Genomic DNA, 17,782 nt, shown 5'->3' with positions numbered 1-17,782 from the left:
GCAAAACACCTCCTCTCCTGAGTCATTCCACAAAGTGTATTAGTTGTTCTACTTCCCTGTGTAAATCCATTTTTGCATTGATCCTACATACAAAAGCAACACCACCACTGGAAAGAGGAAATGCTTTGCCAAGGGAACCCAACAGATTCTGAAACTGGAGCTGTGTGACGATCATTCATCTGTCCTCCTTCCCATGCACTCTCTTTCACAGCAGCTGCAAGAGATTCCTGTAACAAAAATTTCCCCTCTCGGATCCAAAAGCATTAGACCTAAGCAACAGACTGAGGCACTGCAATACTGGAAGTCTGTCTGTCTGGCTGACTTAAAAATACAGTTAACACGCAGACGTCAAACATTCTTAGTAATTCCTTCAGTCACAGTTAAGAAAATCTGTATCTTCATTTCAAGACTATACACACTGATTAGGTACCATACGTCAGACCTGTTAGTCTTAACATTATTCTACTTCGATGAGTCCTTTATGCAAAGTTTTTGAGTCTCTGTGTCATCTTGAGACACTTTTCATGTGTTTCTGAAGGCAATGCACACTGCTGCTTTTCTTTTTTTTTTTAAGATTTCACATCCTTCCTAAGCATCTTTGACTTCTTTGAACCTGACTCTGAAGATACCGGTCAACCTACAGAGAGTGCATTTGAACCTTTTCTGTTCTTTCTCCTATTCAGGTGCACGACTTACCAGTACCTTTGATTGAGTGCGTTTCACGTGAACACTTAGAAAAGGAGACTGCAAACTGCATTTTGTACTACTTTCTTCACTCTTGAAGAAAGATGAGCTCATCTCAAACATGAGCTACAGAAGGCACAAGTGAGGTCAAAGATCTGTTACACAAACTGCATGTAGGTATGACCAGGATTACGTACAGGATATCGAAAGGAACCCAGGGTTTCTAAATACAGATACACACAAAACACACATTGAACATATCATCAAACACTGCCCCACCCCACCCCCACAAAAAAAGTGTTCTGCTTCTAGACATAAACATTTCAACAGAAATCAGTACAGCAATGCAAAATTGTAACTGACAACTGAAGCTCAGTATCAAGATGCTATAAAAAAGCTTCCTGAAATCTCAAAAATTCTGTTCTTTTGTGTACATATATCTACGAAAAAACGTGTGTGCTGTGACTGACCACCTTCCACCATTAATCTTAAATCTGAACATCTAAAACCCAGGAAATTAAATGCGTAATGTGTTAAATTATAAGATGATGGTTTAAGACGCTGTTTAGTGCACACCACAAACTTTGGCAAAACCAGGGAGATGGGGCAACAAAGACAGATGGTGACTTGCAGTCCCTTCCCCATCTTAGCGCAGAAGACGAGCGGATGAGTCTGCAGTGCCCAGGCTTTTTCATTACCCTGTACTTTTATTGCTCAAAAACCAACTCTGTCTACAGATTTGAACCTTGGCAATTATGACCTTCAGTCTTCCCCTCCTTCTTGGTCAAAGTAGCAAGACTGACAGACTAACCCACAGAAAAATTAAATGCCCTGTAGGATTATCCTCCAGACTTTTCCTCATTTGAAAGCAGATTTGCTCACACAAGTACGGTACCCTCTCCTAGACTAGTTTTTCCACGAGTCCTGGAATACCTCCCTCCAGGAGGATGTTAACGCTGGTTTGAAATCCTTACAAAATGCAAATCAGAATGCCAATCAAAGAAATGGGACTGCAAATTTTCTTCTTCAAATCTACTGTACGAAGCTCTTTATGTACTTCATATGGCAACACCCCTTGCTCCACAAACGACTATATGTAACACTGGGAAGACAAAGGGCATATGGGCTAGAAAGATATGGTTGAGATAATCCTTCCTGCCCTTCTAGGAGACAGTCACATGAAGCAATGTGACTATCAGAAGCTTGGCAAACCATATCTTTTTTTTTTCTTTTTTTTTTTTCTTTTCATTTTTGCTGCTATTCTTCCTTCTTTCCAGTCCAAAGAGAAATTCACTTCTGGTGGAGTGGACTTTCTGCTGAATTATCCAAAAAACACTTCAGTAAGCTGCATGTCTCTCTAGGTGGCAACTCCTACCAATGGGGACATGCTCAACTCCTAGGAAATCATGAGAAGGATAAAGAATAAAATTTTCCCAGATAATGAAGTGAGCCAGTGTTTATTTGAGTACATCTGTTCTTTCTTCTGATGCAAAAGGATAGAGCAGATTGGAAACAACAGACCATACCACTGGGTTAACATATCACACTGCTCTAACCAGAAAGTAGAAATCTTTGTTCAGAGAAGCATTTTTAGAGAGGTTATTCAGACAAACATAATTTATCATACAAAACCACAAGTGAACAAGTGCAGATCACTTGTAATACTTTGAAACTCCTTTAAGTCACGATCAAGCAAGAATTTCAAAGACAGTACCCACAGAAAAACTAGACAAAACCCAAATATGTGCAGAATTCCCCTACTCAAGCCACATTCACAAACAAAATAATGTCCAAGACACTGAGAGGCATCCCTGGATGAGCTGAACCTGCATTGTTGCCCATAGACCATGCAAAGTGCTTTCTGAAAGGCTCAAATGGCCACAGGCTCCTTTTCTGATTTGGGCAGCCAGCCACGTCTGTGGAGGGACCGCCTGCACATTTCCACAGCTCTCTACCTTCCCAACAAGACCTGAACTACTGAGAGATGTTTCCTCAGAATTTTAAAATACTTCTCCAAGTCATTCTTCACAGACTTGAGGGGCAGAAATGAGTTCAATAAATGGAAACATGAAACCCTGGAGCACAAAACAACTAAAAAGTGGATTCTAATAGCCACTCCTACCTCCCACTGCACAGGCTGCATGCTGCTTATAGGAAGGTGTAGAAAGTCCAGTCAGCTGTCAACTCTTCATTTTCATTGATGGAGAAGAGGAAAATTGGCAAAATGCATTCCAGGAAAACCAGTCTTGGAAAAGAGTGGCTTTTGCAACTAAAAAGGCTTAAATTGGAGCCCTGAAGACAAAATCTCAACACATACCATGCAAGGAACTAGCACGCGTTTCTTTGGGAAAGTGCCTTTCTTGGCCACAGTGTCTCTGCATTTGGCTTCAATGCATCAAGGACATCTTTTTAATATCAGTAGGAACTCATTTCAGCTAGTGTTTTACAGAGAAAGACTAAGTAGATTTTGCAGTCCTCGCAAAGGTCAACACCACATTAGTCCTCACCATCTGTGGCTTAATTAACTATAGCTTCCTCTGGCTGCTTAGAGGTTTTCTGATAATTTAGGACATGAATTAAATGAAAACTAGTACATAACCAACCTGAGAGTCCTGTTTACAATGTTTACACAGTATGCGCTGCACATGGGAATAAGCACTTTGTTAGCACTTTAATGGTAGAGGGACCATATTTAAATTCAGAGATCAAAGTGTCAAAAGCTTGAACCTTCAGCTTGCTGTTTTTCCGTGAGTGAACATCTTGAAATCAGTTTTCATAAAATTGAGCCCCTCACACACATCTCCCCCCCCCCCCCCCTTTTTTTTTCTTTCTTTTTACACCAAATAATTTTTACAACTGCATGGAACTTCAGCTGCATAGAAATTAAATTTCAAAACTGCAGTCTGAAAACCAAGGAACAAGATCAGTCAACATCTGTCTACGGACTGCCACAACAGTCTTCTGAGAGCAGTAGCAGCAAAAAGTACTGGTTTTAAAATCTAGACTGCTGAGAATTTATACTAGTCCTCTAATGCCATGTTTTGGAAGATTATTTTCTGCCATTAAAAGAAAAAGAATACTTAAATACCTACCTTACCTGTACCCAGCCTCAAGCACATCCACGTATATTTTTACCCCTTGTTTGAAAGGTTTGTATAATTCTGTCTTTATTTTCATTCGTTGATAACTAGCCATCCTCCTTTTTTCTTCCTCCTTTTATCTTTCACTGGTTTTGTCACCTGACAGATCAGTGATCTGTAATCTCCACCAGCGTTGTTTTTAATGAAGCTTCAATCTTAATGATGTCCTACCTGACATTAGAGTGAGCTGGGGAAAAAAACCTACATAAAACAAAAAAGTGACATAAAATCTGGATGGGCAGAATACCAAAGATCTCAACAAGAACACCACCTATTAATTGGCAGTACCCTTCTGCTATGCTGCAAGACTTTTTTTCCAGTGGCAAAAAGATGAGTGTAACTAAAACAGAAAAATTGGCGGCAACTAACACGCCCCCAGAGGTATCACTGGCCAGGCACAGGCGCTGCCAATGCCACACAGACCACACCAAAACCCTACAGGGAAATCACCACATTTAGCTGAGACAAAAATATACAGATCTTCTGTTGCTTCAACCATCTTTCTAGACACATATGCAGGCACAAACCACTGGTAAACAGTATATTCCTTATTCCTGACAAGTGAAAGGCTACCCCAGCTGCCACGCCGCTGCAGCTGGTGGGCAGGAGGTCAGAGAGGCACTGACGGCTGCAGGGCTGTGCTGCTGCGCACAAGCCAGCAGAGAATCGCCTTTCCAGCGGGGACCGCTCCAGGGGGAACACATCGACCTGACCCACTGCCTGCCCTTGCAACTAGGGCAACCTCCCTCCCGCTCCAGGCTTCTCATGAAAGGCAACACCAGCCAGAAACACCAAGGATACGGAAAGCTAGAGAGTTTTTTGGGGAGATCGTAACTTCCCAGTTTACCTTAAACGGCTTTGTCTGAGCTGAGAGAAGAGGCTTAGGCTTACCAGGCGACGCTAGCGCTTTCCATGTAAACCCAACCCACACTTGACCTATTTTCTGCTGTTCTGAGCGCACAGTCACAATTTACCTCATTCAAACCCGGCAGCTGCTGGGCTACATCTGAACCAGTTAAGTCAAGCTTGAAGGCACAACCCTCACCCCTACCAGCGAGAAAGTCGAGCTGAGGTCAGCCCTGCTCGCACGTGCACAGATGCACACCTGTGCACACCGCATGAGGGAAGGCCGGGATGGCAGGGACGCCCAGCCGACGTGCAGAGGCCAGGCGAGAGAGAGCAGGGATAACTATCTCCTTCCCAACGAGGGGCTCTGAACGCACTGCTCCAACAAGGACAAATGTTTATAGGTATTTCAGACCACCAACATTTAAGATTATGGATTATTTTCATTGTATAACAGCAATGACTACGTTTCTATAATTAGAAAATTAAACCCACAGCGGGGAAAAATGACTAAAAATTTTAGTAACTTTCCAATTGTCAGGAAACTTAACAACCCTCAGGAAAAGCTATCACCAGGTTTTCTTTTGCTCCCCACTCTTCCCTATGCTTCATACTTCTCCCCACGCACTCCTACTTCCTTCCTCATTTCCCCTGTTCAACAACCAAAGAGCTGATACTGGTTTTAAAATTTTAATTAGCAGGTTTGAGAATTAGGGGAGCAGGGCTGCACACACTTCTCCAAGTCATGATTTCAGGCTTGAAGAAGCATCATTGCACCGATTAGCTCAGTTCTAGAGAAATAACTCACCCCCCTAAGAATACCATAAATTTCTATTAAAAACACGAAAGATTATCCTATGGAAAATATATTAAAGTTAGGAACATAAACATACAGGAAAAAAATCTGACTCATAGTATTCTCCTGGTTTTTAACTTACAAACACAAAAATAAACAGAGATATTTGCCTTCCTATAAGACTCCCAGTGCCTCAGGTGAAATGGGCACACGGGAAAGCTCGATTTTTACAAGTCAGTTTGTTAATTCCTCTATCTGTAGATGACGATCAAGTATAGAAAGGCAGAAGGGACAAGAGCAGCATACGGAACAAGCACGCAGCAGGGAAGCAAGCAGCCACCAACAGATAAGCAAAACCAAACCTGGGCCAGGCAGACATTGTCACAAAACAACCTAAAAACTGCTCTAGTGACTTCTACAACAGTTTTGCATTTGAAAAGAGAGATTAAAATAAACCCGATGACCCTTATGCTCATGGGTTATGTCACCCTCTCTTTGAGCAGCTGGGACAATCTGGATCAGAAAAGCAAAATCTCCTGGAGTGCCAGACGTTCCCTTTTAACATCTGATCTAAAGACTTCCCCACACAAGTGGCTCCTACCCAACAAACCTGGTGGGCTGTCAGCTTCCATTTGAAGGACTGCAGTGCAGTGTACTTCTACTACTTACATTCTCCATGTACAAACAAAGGAAAGGTCAAGCAAATAGTAGCACTGCTCCATATCTATCTTCTTCATTTTGATGACACAGCTGTACATTTGCTTTTGCACTGAATTACATTTCCTTCCCCTTCCTCACTGTAGGCTCCATAAATTTATCACCACTATCTCAGCAATATGCAACTTTGTCCTAATTTTGCGTTTTGTTTTATCTACTCCTAAGAGAAACAGGGAGTGAGTACTGGTCCTACCCGACTCAGCCAGTAACTCCCACGTCATGTGGTGATACTGGAACAAGCCTTTGAGTCACTTACCAAGCAACTAAATGCCACTATGGGAAAAGAAACCTCAAAGTGCAGACACGTCCCTGAAGCAAGCAATTAGCAGAGTGAAGTTGATGCTAACCAGGAGAGCAGTCAAGTGAGTAGATCGGAGAAAAAATCTTTTGTACATTGATATTAAAACTTAAACTGAGACCCAGATACCCTGTGAACAGCTTTCAGAAGGTATCTAACAACTCCCCCAAATCATTATCAGCTGAAGACCAATGGGTACAGATAGAGGTGTCTTTAAGCAAAACCAAAGTACATTCTGTTGATAATCAGTTGTCTGAACCAGTGGGCTGCTAAAAAGGCAGTCTAATGCCTCCAGAAATCAAGCTAAGAAATCAGTTCTTGCTCCAAGACTGACCATTTTGGAGAAGGCGCATCTTCCTTGCATCAGGGACAGAAGTTACTTGTGCCAGCTTGAACTGGCAGAGTTGGAAAGCTGTATACCATCACCAGAGAAAATGACAAACTAGATAATTAATCTCTTATCTCGTGGTAGCTACCTTCATCAAATCTTTTTATCAGTTGCATTACTCGGCAACACAGTATTCTTTGATGGGACTACTGGTAAGTAAGAGCTTACTGTATTAAAAAGCAAAGGTCTCTCAATTCAAATCTGCAGAAGAAAATTAAAACACTATCCAATACGTGGCAGGCTGACGACAGCTCCTAGAGTCAACACCACCTCCCAGAATCGTGCACCAGAGTACCTGGCTCCTGCAAATGACACTCTGCTCTAATCTGCTCTAACCACCAACTTACACTGCCAGCAGCCACAAAGCTACCCAGTCTGTTCTGCAAATATCCTCACTCCCATTTATCAACTAGGAGCTCTGGGAACATACAACTTTCCAGTTCTTTTCCCCCTGTAACTTGTGAGGGTTATGGGCAGAATACAAATTCTTCCCAAAAATAAAAATACCTTAACTGCCTTTTTTACGTTAAGAGAAAAGAATACATCAGACATCTTCAAAATATTCTTGAAAGCCAGCTTCAGTGGAGTTTGGTCCACTTAATTACTATTACATTGATGTTCCATTTTCAAGTGGTTTTCCAGGGTTTGTTTGAAAATGTGTTTCTTAGAATAGTGCGATGTAACACAGTTGGCCCACATGCTGATAATAAGAAAGCAATTCAGAATAAAACACATTTCTTTCACATCTTAAACAAGCACACTATTTGCACAGAGCTTTACACAGTTAAATTTCTGGTAGGATTTAAGGCAGCACTGCACAGAAGCAATGAATCTGGGCTAGGAAAACAATTAGCACATTTTCTTGCAGAATTTCATTCAGAAGAACAATCTTCTCTTGTCTCAGGCATACGGTGCAGACTCTCCAACTGCCTGGCTGGGCATACAACAGTGAGCCCATCACTGCAAACGTGGAAATGCTGCCTCTGCTCCAAGACACCGTATCAGAAGCAATGCAGCCATCATCGTGTGCTTTTTTTCTGCAAAGAGGTCTGTTCTGACCTGCTGGAGCCATTTTAGGAATTTTCCCTATAAATAACAGAGGTCTGACCAGCTGGAGTGCATATCATATTTGGATTAACACTACAGCTCTCTGCAACTCTGGAGAAAGCAGTGGCTATGCCTTTTATGGAACAGATGAATAATGGTCTTGCAAAGAGGAAAGATTAAATTGCTAATAAGAAAACAGGCGCATTTCAGTTGTTGCCGCAATAAGCTCCCTGGGGTAAACTTAGGAAAGTCATTCAGTTTAAATTTGATACAACACTCATCTATTTCACAATATTTTCCATCGATAAATCTACTAGCACACACAATCAAAAAATTCCTGTTAAAACATAACTGAAGACTGAACTACACCACTTGAGGGGGGGTAGCTGTCAAGCACCACACAAGCCAGCAAATCTTAATGCATCCTTATACTGCTTTAACCTGACTTTATCTACCATATACCAAAGTGGCATAGAGTGGTGAAAAGAAGATAGAAAAAGGGAAGAAAACATTCACACTTGGTAAACCCCTAGCACCTATGGCTGAAATAAGTTTCTAAACTGTATGCTTAAAATTCACTACTAAAATCATAAAGTACAGAATAATGAGAGATGCACAGAAATTACTGTGCTTCAAACCCACTTGCTCAGCAAAAGCATACTAAAATACTACTCCCAGTAATGCTGGCAGACACACACAAGAAGAGGGGGGTGCAGGGGAAAAAACAGGAATAGTTAATTTTAATTTCATTCAAAAGACAGGAAATGTTTGCTAGACTGAAGGGGGGGAAAGTATTTACAAACAATGGCAGTGAATAAAAAATTTAGAACTATATTTGTAGTACACTGTTAAAAAGAAACTAAGCTTGATCAGGAAAGGCACTGTACACCAAGCCCTCTACATCAAAACAAATACTGCACTTCTTATTAGTTAAGTTTTTCCAATGTCTAAGAAAATAGTAAGATTCGTATTTGGTTTTAATTTAAAAAAAAAAAAAAAAAAAAAAAACACAAAAAAAAAACACAACAAAAAAAACCAAGTTTGTATAAGACCACTTGAGTTTCTCCCCAGATGTCTGGCCTGGAAAAGGAATTCCATATGCACACCTGGAACTGCTATAGCTCTCAACCTCTACTAACTGCAGCTTGCTGAAGGCTGTGGAGCAGTTCTTATGAAGCACTAACCCCAGACTACAAATTAGTGCTTCTATTAGGTGTAATTTCAAAAATACATCTTGTAAGAAAAAGTTACAGAGCAGCAGCTCTGAACAAAGCAATGTCATAGGAAGGAACGAAAGCAAAGAATACCACAAGCACCTCATCGAATGAGCTGTTGTGCTTATCATGTCAAGCTAAAGCTTAATTCTGGAGAGAACACATTTGAATGAAACTCAGTTTCCCCCCTACCTGAAATGCAGGAAGGTCTGCTCTTCTTCCCTCCCTAGGTAAGCACTCCCAGGCAACAACAGAGAGATTTTACCCTCCTTCTCACTTCGGAGTTCCCCAAAGCACTAAGGATTCGCAGCCCCTACGTACAGCAACTACTTGGGAAAGCAAGAACATGATGGTAAAGCACCATCTGGTTATAAAGTGAAACAGACTTCTCTAGGAGCTGACTTTGTGTCTAGATCACGAAAACAGTGTTGTTCAAGAATATCACATAAGAAAAAATATTTGAACTTTTTAATAACATTTTATTTGAAATCAATTAATTTTTAATAAATCAAATATGAAGATTGGAAATTTTAAGGACACAGAACCAAGGTTAAGGTGCCCCACTCTTCCTACTGAGCAGTATTTTCCACAGGCCTTTACTGGTGAAAAAAGTAATAATTTACGATGAAACACAGGAAGTTCCTTACCCAGAGACACTGGATGGAGTTGTAAATTCAGTAATCCCAAAACTGCTTTTGAGAAGTACTAAGATACTTCAGTGAAAGGATTTGATCTTCACCTTCAAAGAAGAAGCAAGTTTTGTTTCATCTGTTCTCAATTCCTAACTTTTAAATTGTTTACTTCAATGCTACCTCCTGGAGTAGGATTAATGAAGTCAAACAATTTAATCAACCGTGATTTTTGAAAAATCATAGGAAGAGTAAATAAAGTTTCTCTATGACAGTGGAAGAAAACCTGTTTTCCTTTGGATCTGAGGCCTACCTCCACTATAGCAATCTCAGCTTATTCCAGGGACCTCACAACACCCTCCCCTTCCTCCTTGCGCACCTTCCCATAGCCTTCAGCAGTTGCACCTGAACTCCCTCCTACTACCTGGAGGAGCCACACATATTTGTGGCAGCTAAACCACCCACCTGCTGACTGATGGCCTCCCTTCCACACTGCTGATTTCCCTAAGGCTTGTCAGATCTGGAAGAACTCCACTCCTGTATCAAACCTCGCTGAGAGAAACAGAAAAATTACTAAACCCCTTCATTTCGTAAGAAATCAAGGTAAAACAGAAAGGTACAATTTTATTCCGTGTATTTTGAGATTAACGACAGATAAGGTCCTCAGGGAAGCAGCTCTTTTTCAAAGGCAGGCACAAATACAGGCTTAGGAGAGACAACATACATCTCCCTCTGACTCTACAAAAGGAGGGTGCCAATCCCTCCTCCCTCATTCCTCTCTTTGCGAGTACTCTGATGACTCTTCTGTCCCACATGTGTAACTGGGAGCGAGGGATGGTATGAGTCATCTGACCCACTTCTAGCTGGCTACAGCCTTTTGCCTCCCCCCACATTGGATCTGCACACTTAAACATAGATGTGTCGGTAACAAGCTGTTTAGACCATCCCTCTCCACAACGCTGCCAGAGAAGCCAGCTGGACTGCTTATGGGTGGTCCAGACACCAGAGACATGGGAAAGAATAAAGATAGCTCTTAAACACAACGCTGAGAAGAGTTAAAGATGCAGAAAGTTGTGTGCATCTCTGTCGCCCATGGAAGAAACAAAAGCGGGAGGAGAGAAATGACAGCCACGGCGGCCAGCTGGCCAGCACCAGGAGTTCCCGAGCAGCTTCTGTCAACCTCAAAGGGTGGGACCAACCCAAAAGCTCCTGCCTGCCCAGTCAGTGGAGGTACAAGTTTATGGGAAAAGCAATTTTCAGCTGCAGTAGCTATTTTTAAGCCTGAAGTTTAAAGTAAGAGAAGTCTGAAAGAGGAGTGCATGTGTGATTATGGGGTGCTTAAAATACCGACAGAAAAATATTATTTTATCCCCGTTTCAAAATGTTTGAAGAAGTTTTTACGTGCACAAGTCATTACTACACAAGCCCTGCTAACACCATTGGCTTGCTCTTAAGAGCAAACAAGTCATGAAACCCAAAAGCATCCAGGCCTAAAATACCCCACGTCTGCCCATAATAAACAGAAAAGGTGGGTATCGGAGCTGCACAATGCCCTTTTCTCAACCCTTACCTTCATGGCATTCGAAACTTGAATTTCTAATAGATCAAGTAAGATTAATGCAGCATTAGATCCTGAATCCAAGGTACCCACTTCATGATTAGCCAGAAAGTATTACTTCAACAATCTTTAAGGTGTGTTAAGACATTTGACCTGCCAGCCCTCAAATGTGCAATGCACAGTTAGAAAAAGAGCAAAGTACACATGCCTATCACTGTGCATGTAACACCTCCCACAGGGGATTTCTCAGTGCCCTATCTTTACATCTGCAACCTTCAGCACAGAGGTAGACAGGCAAGACCTTACCGTTTTGAAACACTATGGCAACCAGTCTTGTCTTAAAAAAATAGTTGGTCTGAAGGACAATATAAGTAGGGTGGCTTAAAGAGACATTTCGCCACAGAGAAGAACTGAAGTATGTTCTTGATTCCCTCTTGGCAGGGTTTGTTCTTTTTTTTTTTTTTTTTTTTTTTTTTTTTAAACCCAACATGCAGGAGAACTTTTTGAAGGCTGTGTGCACACCCTTCCACTTCCTTCCTTCAGTGGAGAAATACCCTCTTTGCAGGAAGTGTCATGATTGTGAAGGAACTTAATTCAAGTTCTTTGCCCTGTCTCAGCTGTGCACGTTTGTTCCAGTGCTGTGTACGTTTGTTCCTGTGCTGTGTGCCCACAAATCCTTTGGAAATAAATTATCATACATACGTGAAATGTGTATTTATTTTGTGTATGTGTATGGAAATACATAATCTATCACACACCCTGCTCTGCCTGATCCAGACACACAGCTGAAATACACTGATTGCTTGGGCAAAACACAAGTCTTTCTGGCTCTTTCCATAAGCGTATTTTATTATGGAAAAACATGATATAAACCACTTTTTGTTATTCTTTATTTGCTTGTCCAAAGAATAATGCAGTTGACTCCAGCTGCTTCAGCCAGTAACAGCAGAATCACACACTTCAGCCTGATAGTGCCCGTGACGGGTACTGCCAAACACCACCCAGACAAAAACACCACACTGATGAGGTCACACATACCATATGCTCAGCTTTAATGCTTCACATCCCCATCTATAGTCCTTCAAGTAAACTACAACGCTTAAATTAAGGCACAATCAGCTTTGCTCCTGCTTAACTTACTACATGTATCATAACAAATACACACATAGCTGTCACAGGATAGTACAACTATCTTATTACAGAAACTTTTCAGTTCTAATTATTTAGGTCATGCCTGTATTTCTGTACGCTTACTATAGTTCTGCTTAACGTATTTCAGTAACAAATATATTTGAAAGTGTGTTCATTTTCAATCTATAGCAAGAACCACTATAAAACTCAGTACATGTCAATTTTCACTTTATCACAAAATATACGTGATATATTGGCAATACAAAGTAGAGAAATATTAAGGATCTGACTGTACACATCCCATTTCAAGACTGTATTTCCTACAGACACTACCCTGACGTAGAAAATGCATGTTGTAAATTTTATCTCTATCATTTCCTGCAAGAAAAGAATTTTCATTTCATTGCTAAGCAAAGTACCATGGCAAACATTCATATCTGCTTTATCCTCAAGATCCCCTTGTTACCACCATAAAAAGAACTACATGACTAAATGGTCTGACCATCCCAGATTAATGAATGAGTCACTCCTGGTCACACACAGGTTTCACGTAGAGAATAATACTGTTTGTATCCTCTACGAAGCAACAAAGATAAAAGCCACCGGAAGCAAGTTGTAGGTTGGTGTTTAAGGCACCACACATACAGAATCCAAAGAACTTTTATGCAAAAGGGCAGGATTCAAAGCATTACACACATAAGGAAAAACAAAAATCACAGAACACATTTAGTTGTAAAGAACAACTTCACTGACAAGGGTAATCCTTGCTATAGAAAACCTTGAGAAGAAACGGAAAAAAAAAATGGAAGACTGCTAGTATAGCACAGCTGCATACCCGACTTTTAATAATGATACTCATCTAGCTCTTATGAAGATTGCTGAATCTCTTAACAATTGAAACATGTTTATTTATGCAAACAGCAGACATGGCATGGGAATTCATGGTTCACGATTCCCCAGCCAGCCCTGCCAAAGTCTCTTTAACTCTTGTTCTTGAAGAACCACTTCTGGTAACAACAGTAATTTAGTTCTTTGCCTACTCCAACTTTGTTCTTCCTGCCAAGACTAAAAGGATGCCAAGTGTGCTGTTTTCTTTGCCTTGAGCAGTTGTCACCTTTAAACTGGACAGGCATCACCTTATTCATGAATCCCTTTAGCCCAATAGTTATGTTAAACGGCACTGCGGTTTTTGATCAGAACTGATCTGAAGCGAATGCATACCAATTGCCCATCTGCTGCCCATTACTAGGTATTACACATATACACAACGATGGGAAAAATTACTCAGTAGTTAAGAACTGTATCTGAAGTGAAATGGAGTCTTCCCAACAGATTTGAACTTTTGTTTGTTTTGGCAGAAAGGTACTGGAATTTTAGGCACTAACAGCAAAATGCAATAAAAAAGTGTTTAGATCGCCATGGTCTCCAAAGACTTCATATTGAAAATGTGCAGCCATGAGAGCTTAAAACCAAAACCTAAACACAATTAGAATGACTCAAAGTTAACTCATCTCTGCAAGAATGGTTCCTCAGTTCTGTCTTCTGCTCATAAGCAGGTTAATAGTATTCCAAACCAGACAAGGGAACAAAAAGGCCCTTTTTTTCTTTTTAGAAAAGCAGATCTTCACAGAAAGTTTGCCGAAGATTTATCTAGGACCTGTTTTCATGGCAAAGAAAAGGAAGGCCTTCCAGAAAAAAGGTACAAGTAAAAACTACTTTAATTAAAGTAACTGAAGGCTAGGAATGTGATTTCCAGCATTAACAAAAGATAATAAGCAAAACTAATAGAAACAGTCCTCCCACTTCGGGCGTCTTTCAGGAGAGAATAGTCTCATAATGATCAAGTTAATATTTGTGTCTAACACACTGCTGGGTACATAATTCAGTTAGCACATTTTAAAAAAGTTTCTGTTCTCCTAAAGACATTACCATTCAGTAAGGCTCTTATCTGTACCATTTACTCTTAAAACTTGGCATTGAAACATTGCTAGCCCCAGACATTTCTAAAGTAACTTCTAAAACTTCCTAATAACCATCCAAATAAAGAAATCTTTGCAGCACTCATCAGTGAGCTCAATGTTATTTTGTGTTTCTGCATTCAGTATCTGAGCACTATCCAGTTTAGATGCAGATTCTTTATGCCTAGGCACTTAAATGAAATCTCCATCAGAAACCTTCTTGTAATGTTAAAACAATTTAGCCATCTCTTGTCACCGAACTACATATGACTGATGCAGATCAGTAGCCTCCGTCTCAGGCCTCAATAGGTAGCCATTTGCTCCACGACAAGGGAGAAACAACCACGCCTCTCACAGAGAGCTGTCCTCTACAAGTCAAAAAAGGAGGTCAAGAGTCAAGGAGACCAAGCTTGTATCTAGAACTATTTTTCACAAGCTACTGCTTTGTACCAGTTTTTGGTCAACATCTCTATTAAAACTGAAGTTGCTAATGCTGTTGATTACAGTATTACCTACCAAGATATTATAAAACCAGCTGTTCATGTGACACATTTTCAAAAGTGACACCTTCAATTTGTATGTTCTTTTCCAAATTAAGGTGCTTCTGTGTCAGTCAATACTCCTTGAAGCGAAGGACCTAAAATGCATACAGCATCACTATGTTACTGCCAGCCAGACCTGGCAACAGGACCGTTTTACAAAAGGCAGTCCTTCTCGTATATTCAATTTGTTTTGCTCAGCTCATCTTGTAAGAAATGATCCACTGCCAAAAAGAGACTGATTACTGTTACTGGAATGAACGTTATCAGAGACATGATCTTGATAGATTTCAGGCAAAGGACAGACACTAGCACGAGTATTTGCTTTGTAAAATGAATCTGGAAGATTGCGGCTGGACTCTGAGGGTGAATTTACACTTCACAGCTCAGCTGATTTAAGAGGTCGCTGCTGCCAAGGAGGATATCCCACTCTGCGTTGCGTCATCCTGACCCCCTCCCTAGAGAAAGCCACAGCACTCGCTGCACCCTGGGCTAATCCAGCTCAGCTCACTAACATCACAAGCTTTTTTTCCTTCCTCCTCCTGTTTTTGAGGATCAAGGTTGTGCTGCTTTTAGAAGCCTGAAGACGCCAGCACAGGGTCTGATAGTGGCACTGTCCTCTGCGGCACAGCCAAGCTGTTCGAGCAGCTCGAGTCGTAACACGTAACCTCACCCCAACAAGAAGCATTGAACTCGTTTGGCTTCCCCACCGCAGACATACAAAAGCACCAGCCCCTTCCACAAACTGACCCACCCTCTCTCCTTTCCCCAGGAGTCTCTCTCAGTAACTTCTCTTTTTCTAGCCCTGTATTTGGTACTGGGGGGGGAGGACGGACGTCTTTGGTGAAGCAGGAGGGAAGAAGGGGTGTCAGGACACAATTATATAGCATTTATTCAGGGCCATCTGTTATTCCAAGTCTCAAAATACTATTTCTGTATCACCGCAGTGTACCATCCTAGCCGTAAGAAAGAATCTATGGCTACTCTAATTGCAATCAGTTCAGTACGAGTTGAGGTTCCAAATGTTTTTCAATTTGTCACATAAGAGATTTTTAGACCTTCTTCTAAGGGAAGGGGGGATGACTGCTTCTCGTGTTCTTTAAATGCACACACATTAATATATTAATGTGCTTCTAATTAATGAAGGAGGCATTAAAACCAAGGACACTGGAAATCCTAGCAGGCTTAGAAACACTAGCAACTGCTTTTTTTTTTTTCTTAAAAACTGACAGTTTCTGCTTTTCATTCTCAGAAAACCAGTAAGTCAGGTATCACTGTAGTGCAAATACCTAGAAATGAAAGCCTGGCTTCCAAAGGATGGATACTATCTTTTATCTGCTCCACAATTAATGGTATCGGTTAACCTTTAAAGGGGTCAGGTATTTTACTTCAAGGTGGTTCAATAATATTAATTGCATAGTACTCCTTGACATGATCAGATTCACTAGAATCAGATACAGTACCCAATATAATCTTTCACAAAATGAGCAACAATCTCTGCCAATCATCAATAGGAAATCATTCCTGTAACACAGAACTTGACTATAAAATGCACTTAACAATAAACACATGGATTTTAACTAAGCTCGAAGGACAGTACTTATACACTAACTAGATTTCTTACCTGATAGGGCTGAAAGGCACTATCTTCAGTTATAAAATCCAGCTGCTTGTCCACAAGGAATTCTACTGCAGTAATTGAATTGTATACACTTTTTCCAACCAAGGGCTTGAATGTCTATTGGGAAAAAAAAAAAAAGAAAAAAAAAAAAAAAGAAAAATTAACCAATTAAAAAAAAAAAAGCTCAGCACATCAAACCCCCAGGACTGTATAAACACTGACGTAATTCTACCACTAAAACATGTTAAAACAGAGTAGCAATTACTAATTATTCAAGAAAGGAAGATTTTGTGTTTTGTCGTTTTTCCTTTGTGCCATTGCTGGAAAACCAGCTAGAAAAGGGAACTATACCATACGTTCCTCCTTTCCCTCACTGTGCTTGAGCAAGAGTGTTTACCACAGAAGCTCAAAGTACAGGAGCACGATTGTATCTTAAACATACAGCTTAGCACGCAGATCCTCTCCTTCTGCCTGCAGGACTAGCTAGCGCAGTGGTAATTACACTAAGAACGCTGAAGTGGAAACAGACTGCAGACGTGAAAACGCTCCCCCCCCTTCCTGTGCTGAAATCGTTCACCTTGCCTCGAGTCAACCATCTCATTTCCCTGCCCATCTCTGCAACTGTTCTGACTCTGCTGCCTGCCACCCCCGCAGCCGCTCCTCCCTGCAGCAACCGGCTGCTCCGGCGCAACGGCTTTGGAAACGCCAGCGCCCGGTCCTGGGGCTTTTGCACTGGGGCCAGGAGGTTTCCTGCTTCCTCCCACATGCTGGGGAAGCGGCGAGGGGCCACTCGCCGCTTCCCCAGCATGTGGGAGGAAGCAGGAAACCTCCTGGCCCCGCTGCAGAAAGCAGGCGTGGAGGAAGGGGCACAGGGAAATAACGGGTTGCACGATGCCCCCGTACAATCTTTGCCCCAAAAACACCCTGCCTCATCCAAGCGCAGCGGGATGCAGTAGGCGAGCGGGGAGGGAGCCATGACTTCAGTGGGTCTCCGCCGAGAGGGGGACAAGCTGGCGGTCCCCTTCCCTGCTGGCTGGGTTTCCTGAAGAGAAGCGCAAGGAGAGCGTGACTGAGCGGGGATGTACTGCGAGGGGATGAGTCAGGTGAAAAGGAAATCCCAGCGGATGGGGGGGGAGAGAAAATGCTGCTCTGAAGACAGACAGGAACTGCAAGAGGAAGGCACGGGTGAACAAAAGAAGTGACCAGCAGAAAGAAC

At 41.6% G+C, this 17,782-nt stretch overlaps 1 protein-coding gene across 2 annotated transcripts in view; it reads right to left on the bottom strand.

Annotated features, from left to right (window-relative positions):
- JMJD1C (jumonji domain containing 1C) overlaps positions 1 to 17,782 on the bottom strand; it is a 165,996-nt gene that overhangs the window by 41,171 nt on the left and 107,043 nt on the right. For both annotated transcript variants that reach the window (XM_056351587.1, XM_056351588.1), the window contains one exon: positions 16,570 to 16,683. In XM_056351587.1, the coding sequence (XP_056207562.1) occupies positions 16,570 to 16,683 (114 nt within the window). The remainder of the gene's footprint in view (positions 1 to 16,569; positions 16,684 to 17,782) is intronic.

The sequence above is a fragment of the Falco biarmicus genome, chromosome 9 (assembly GCF_023638135.1).
Source record: "Falco biarmicus isolate bFalBia1 chromosome 9, bFalBia1.pri, whole genome shotgun sequence".
Lineage (NCBI taxonomy): Eukaryota > Metazoa > Chordata > Aves > Falconiformes > Falconidae > Falco > Falco biarmicus.
The sequence above is the reverse complement of the archived record's forward strand: the minus strand, read 5'-3'. Positions and strand labels throughout refer to the sequence as shown.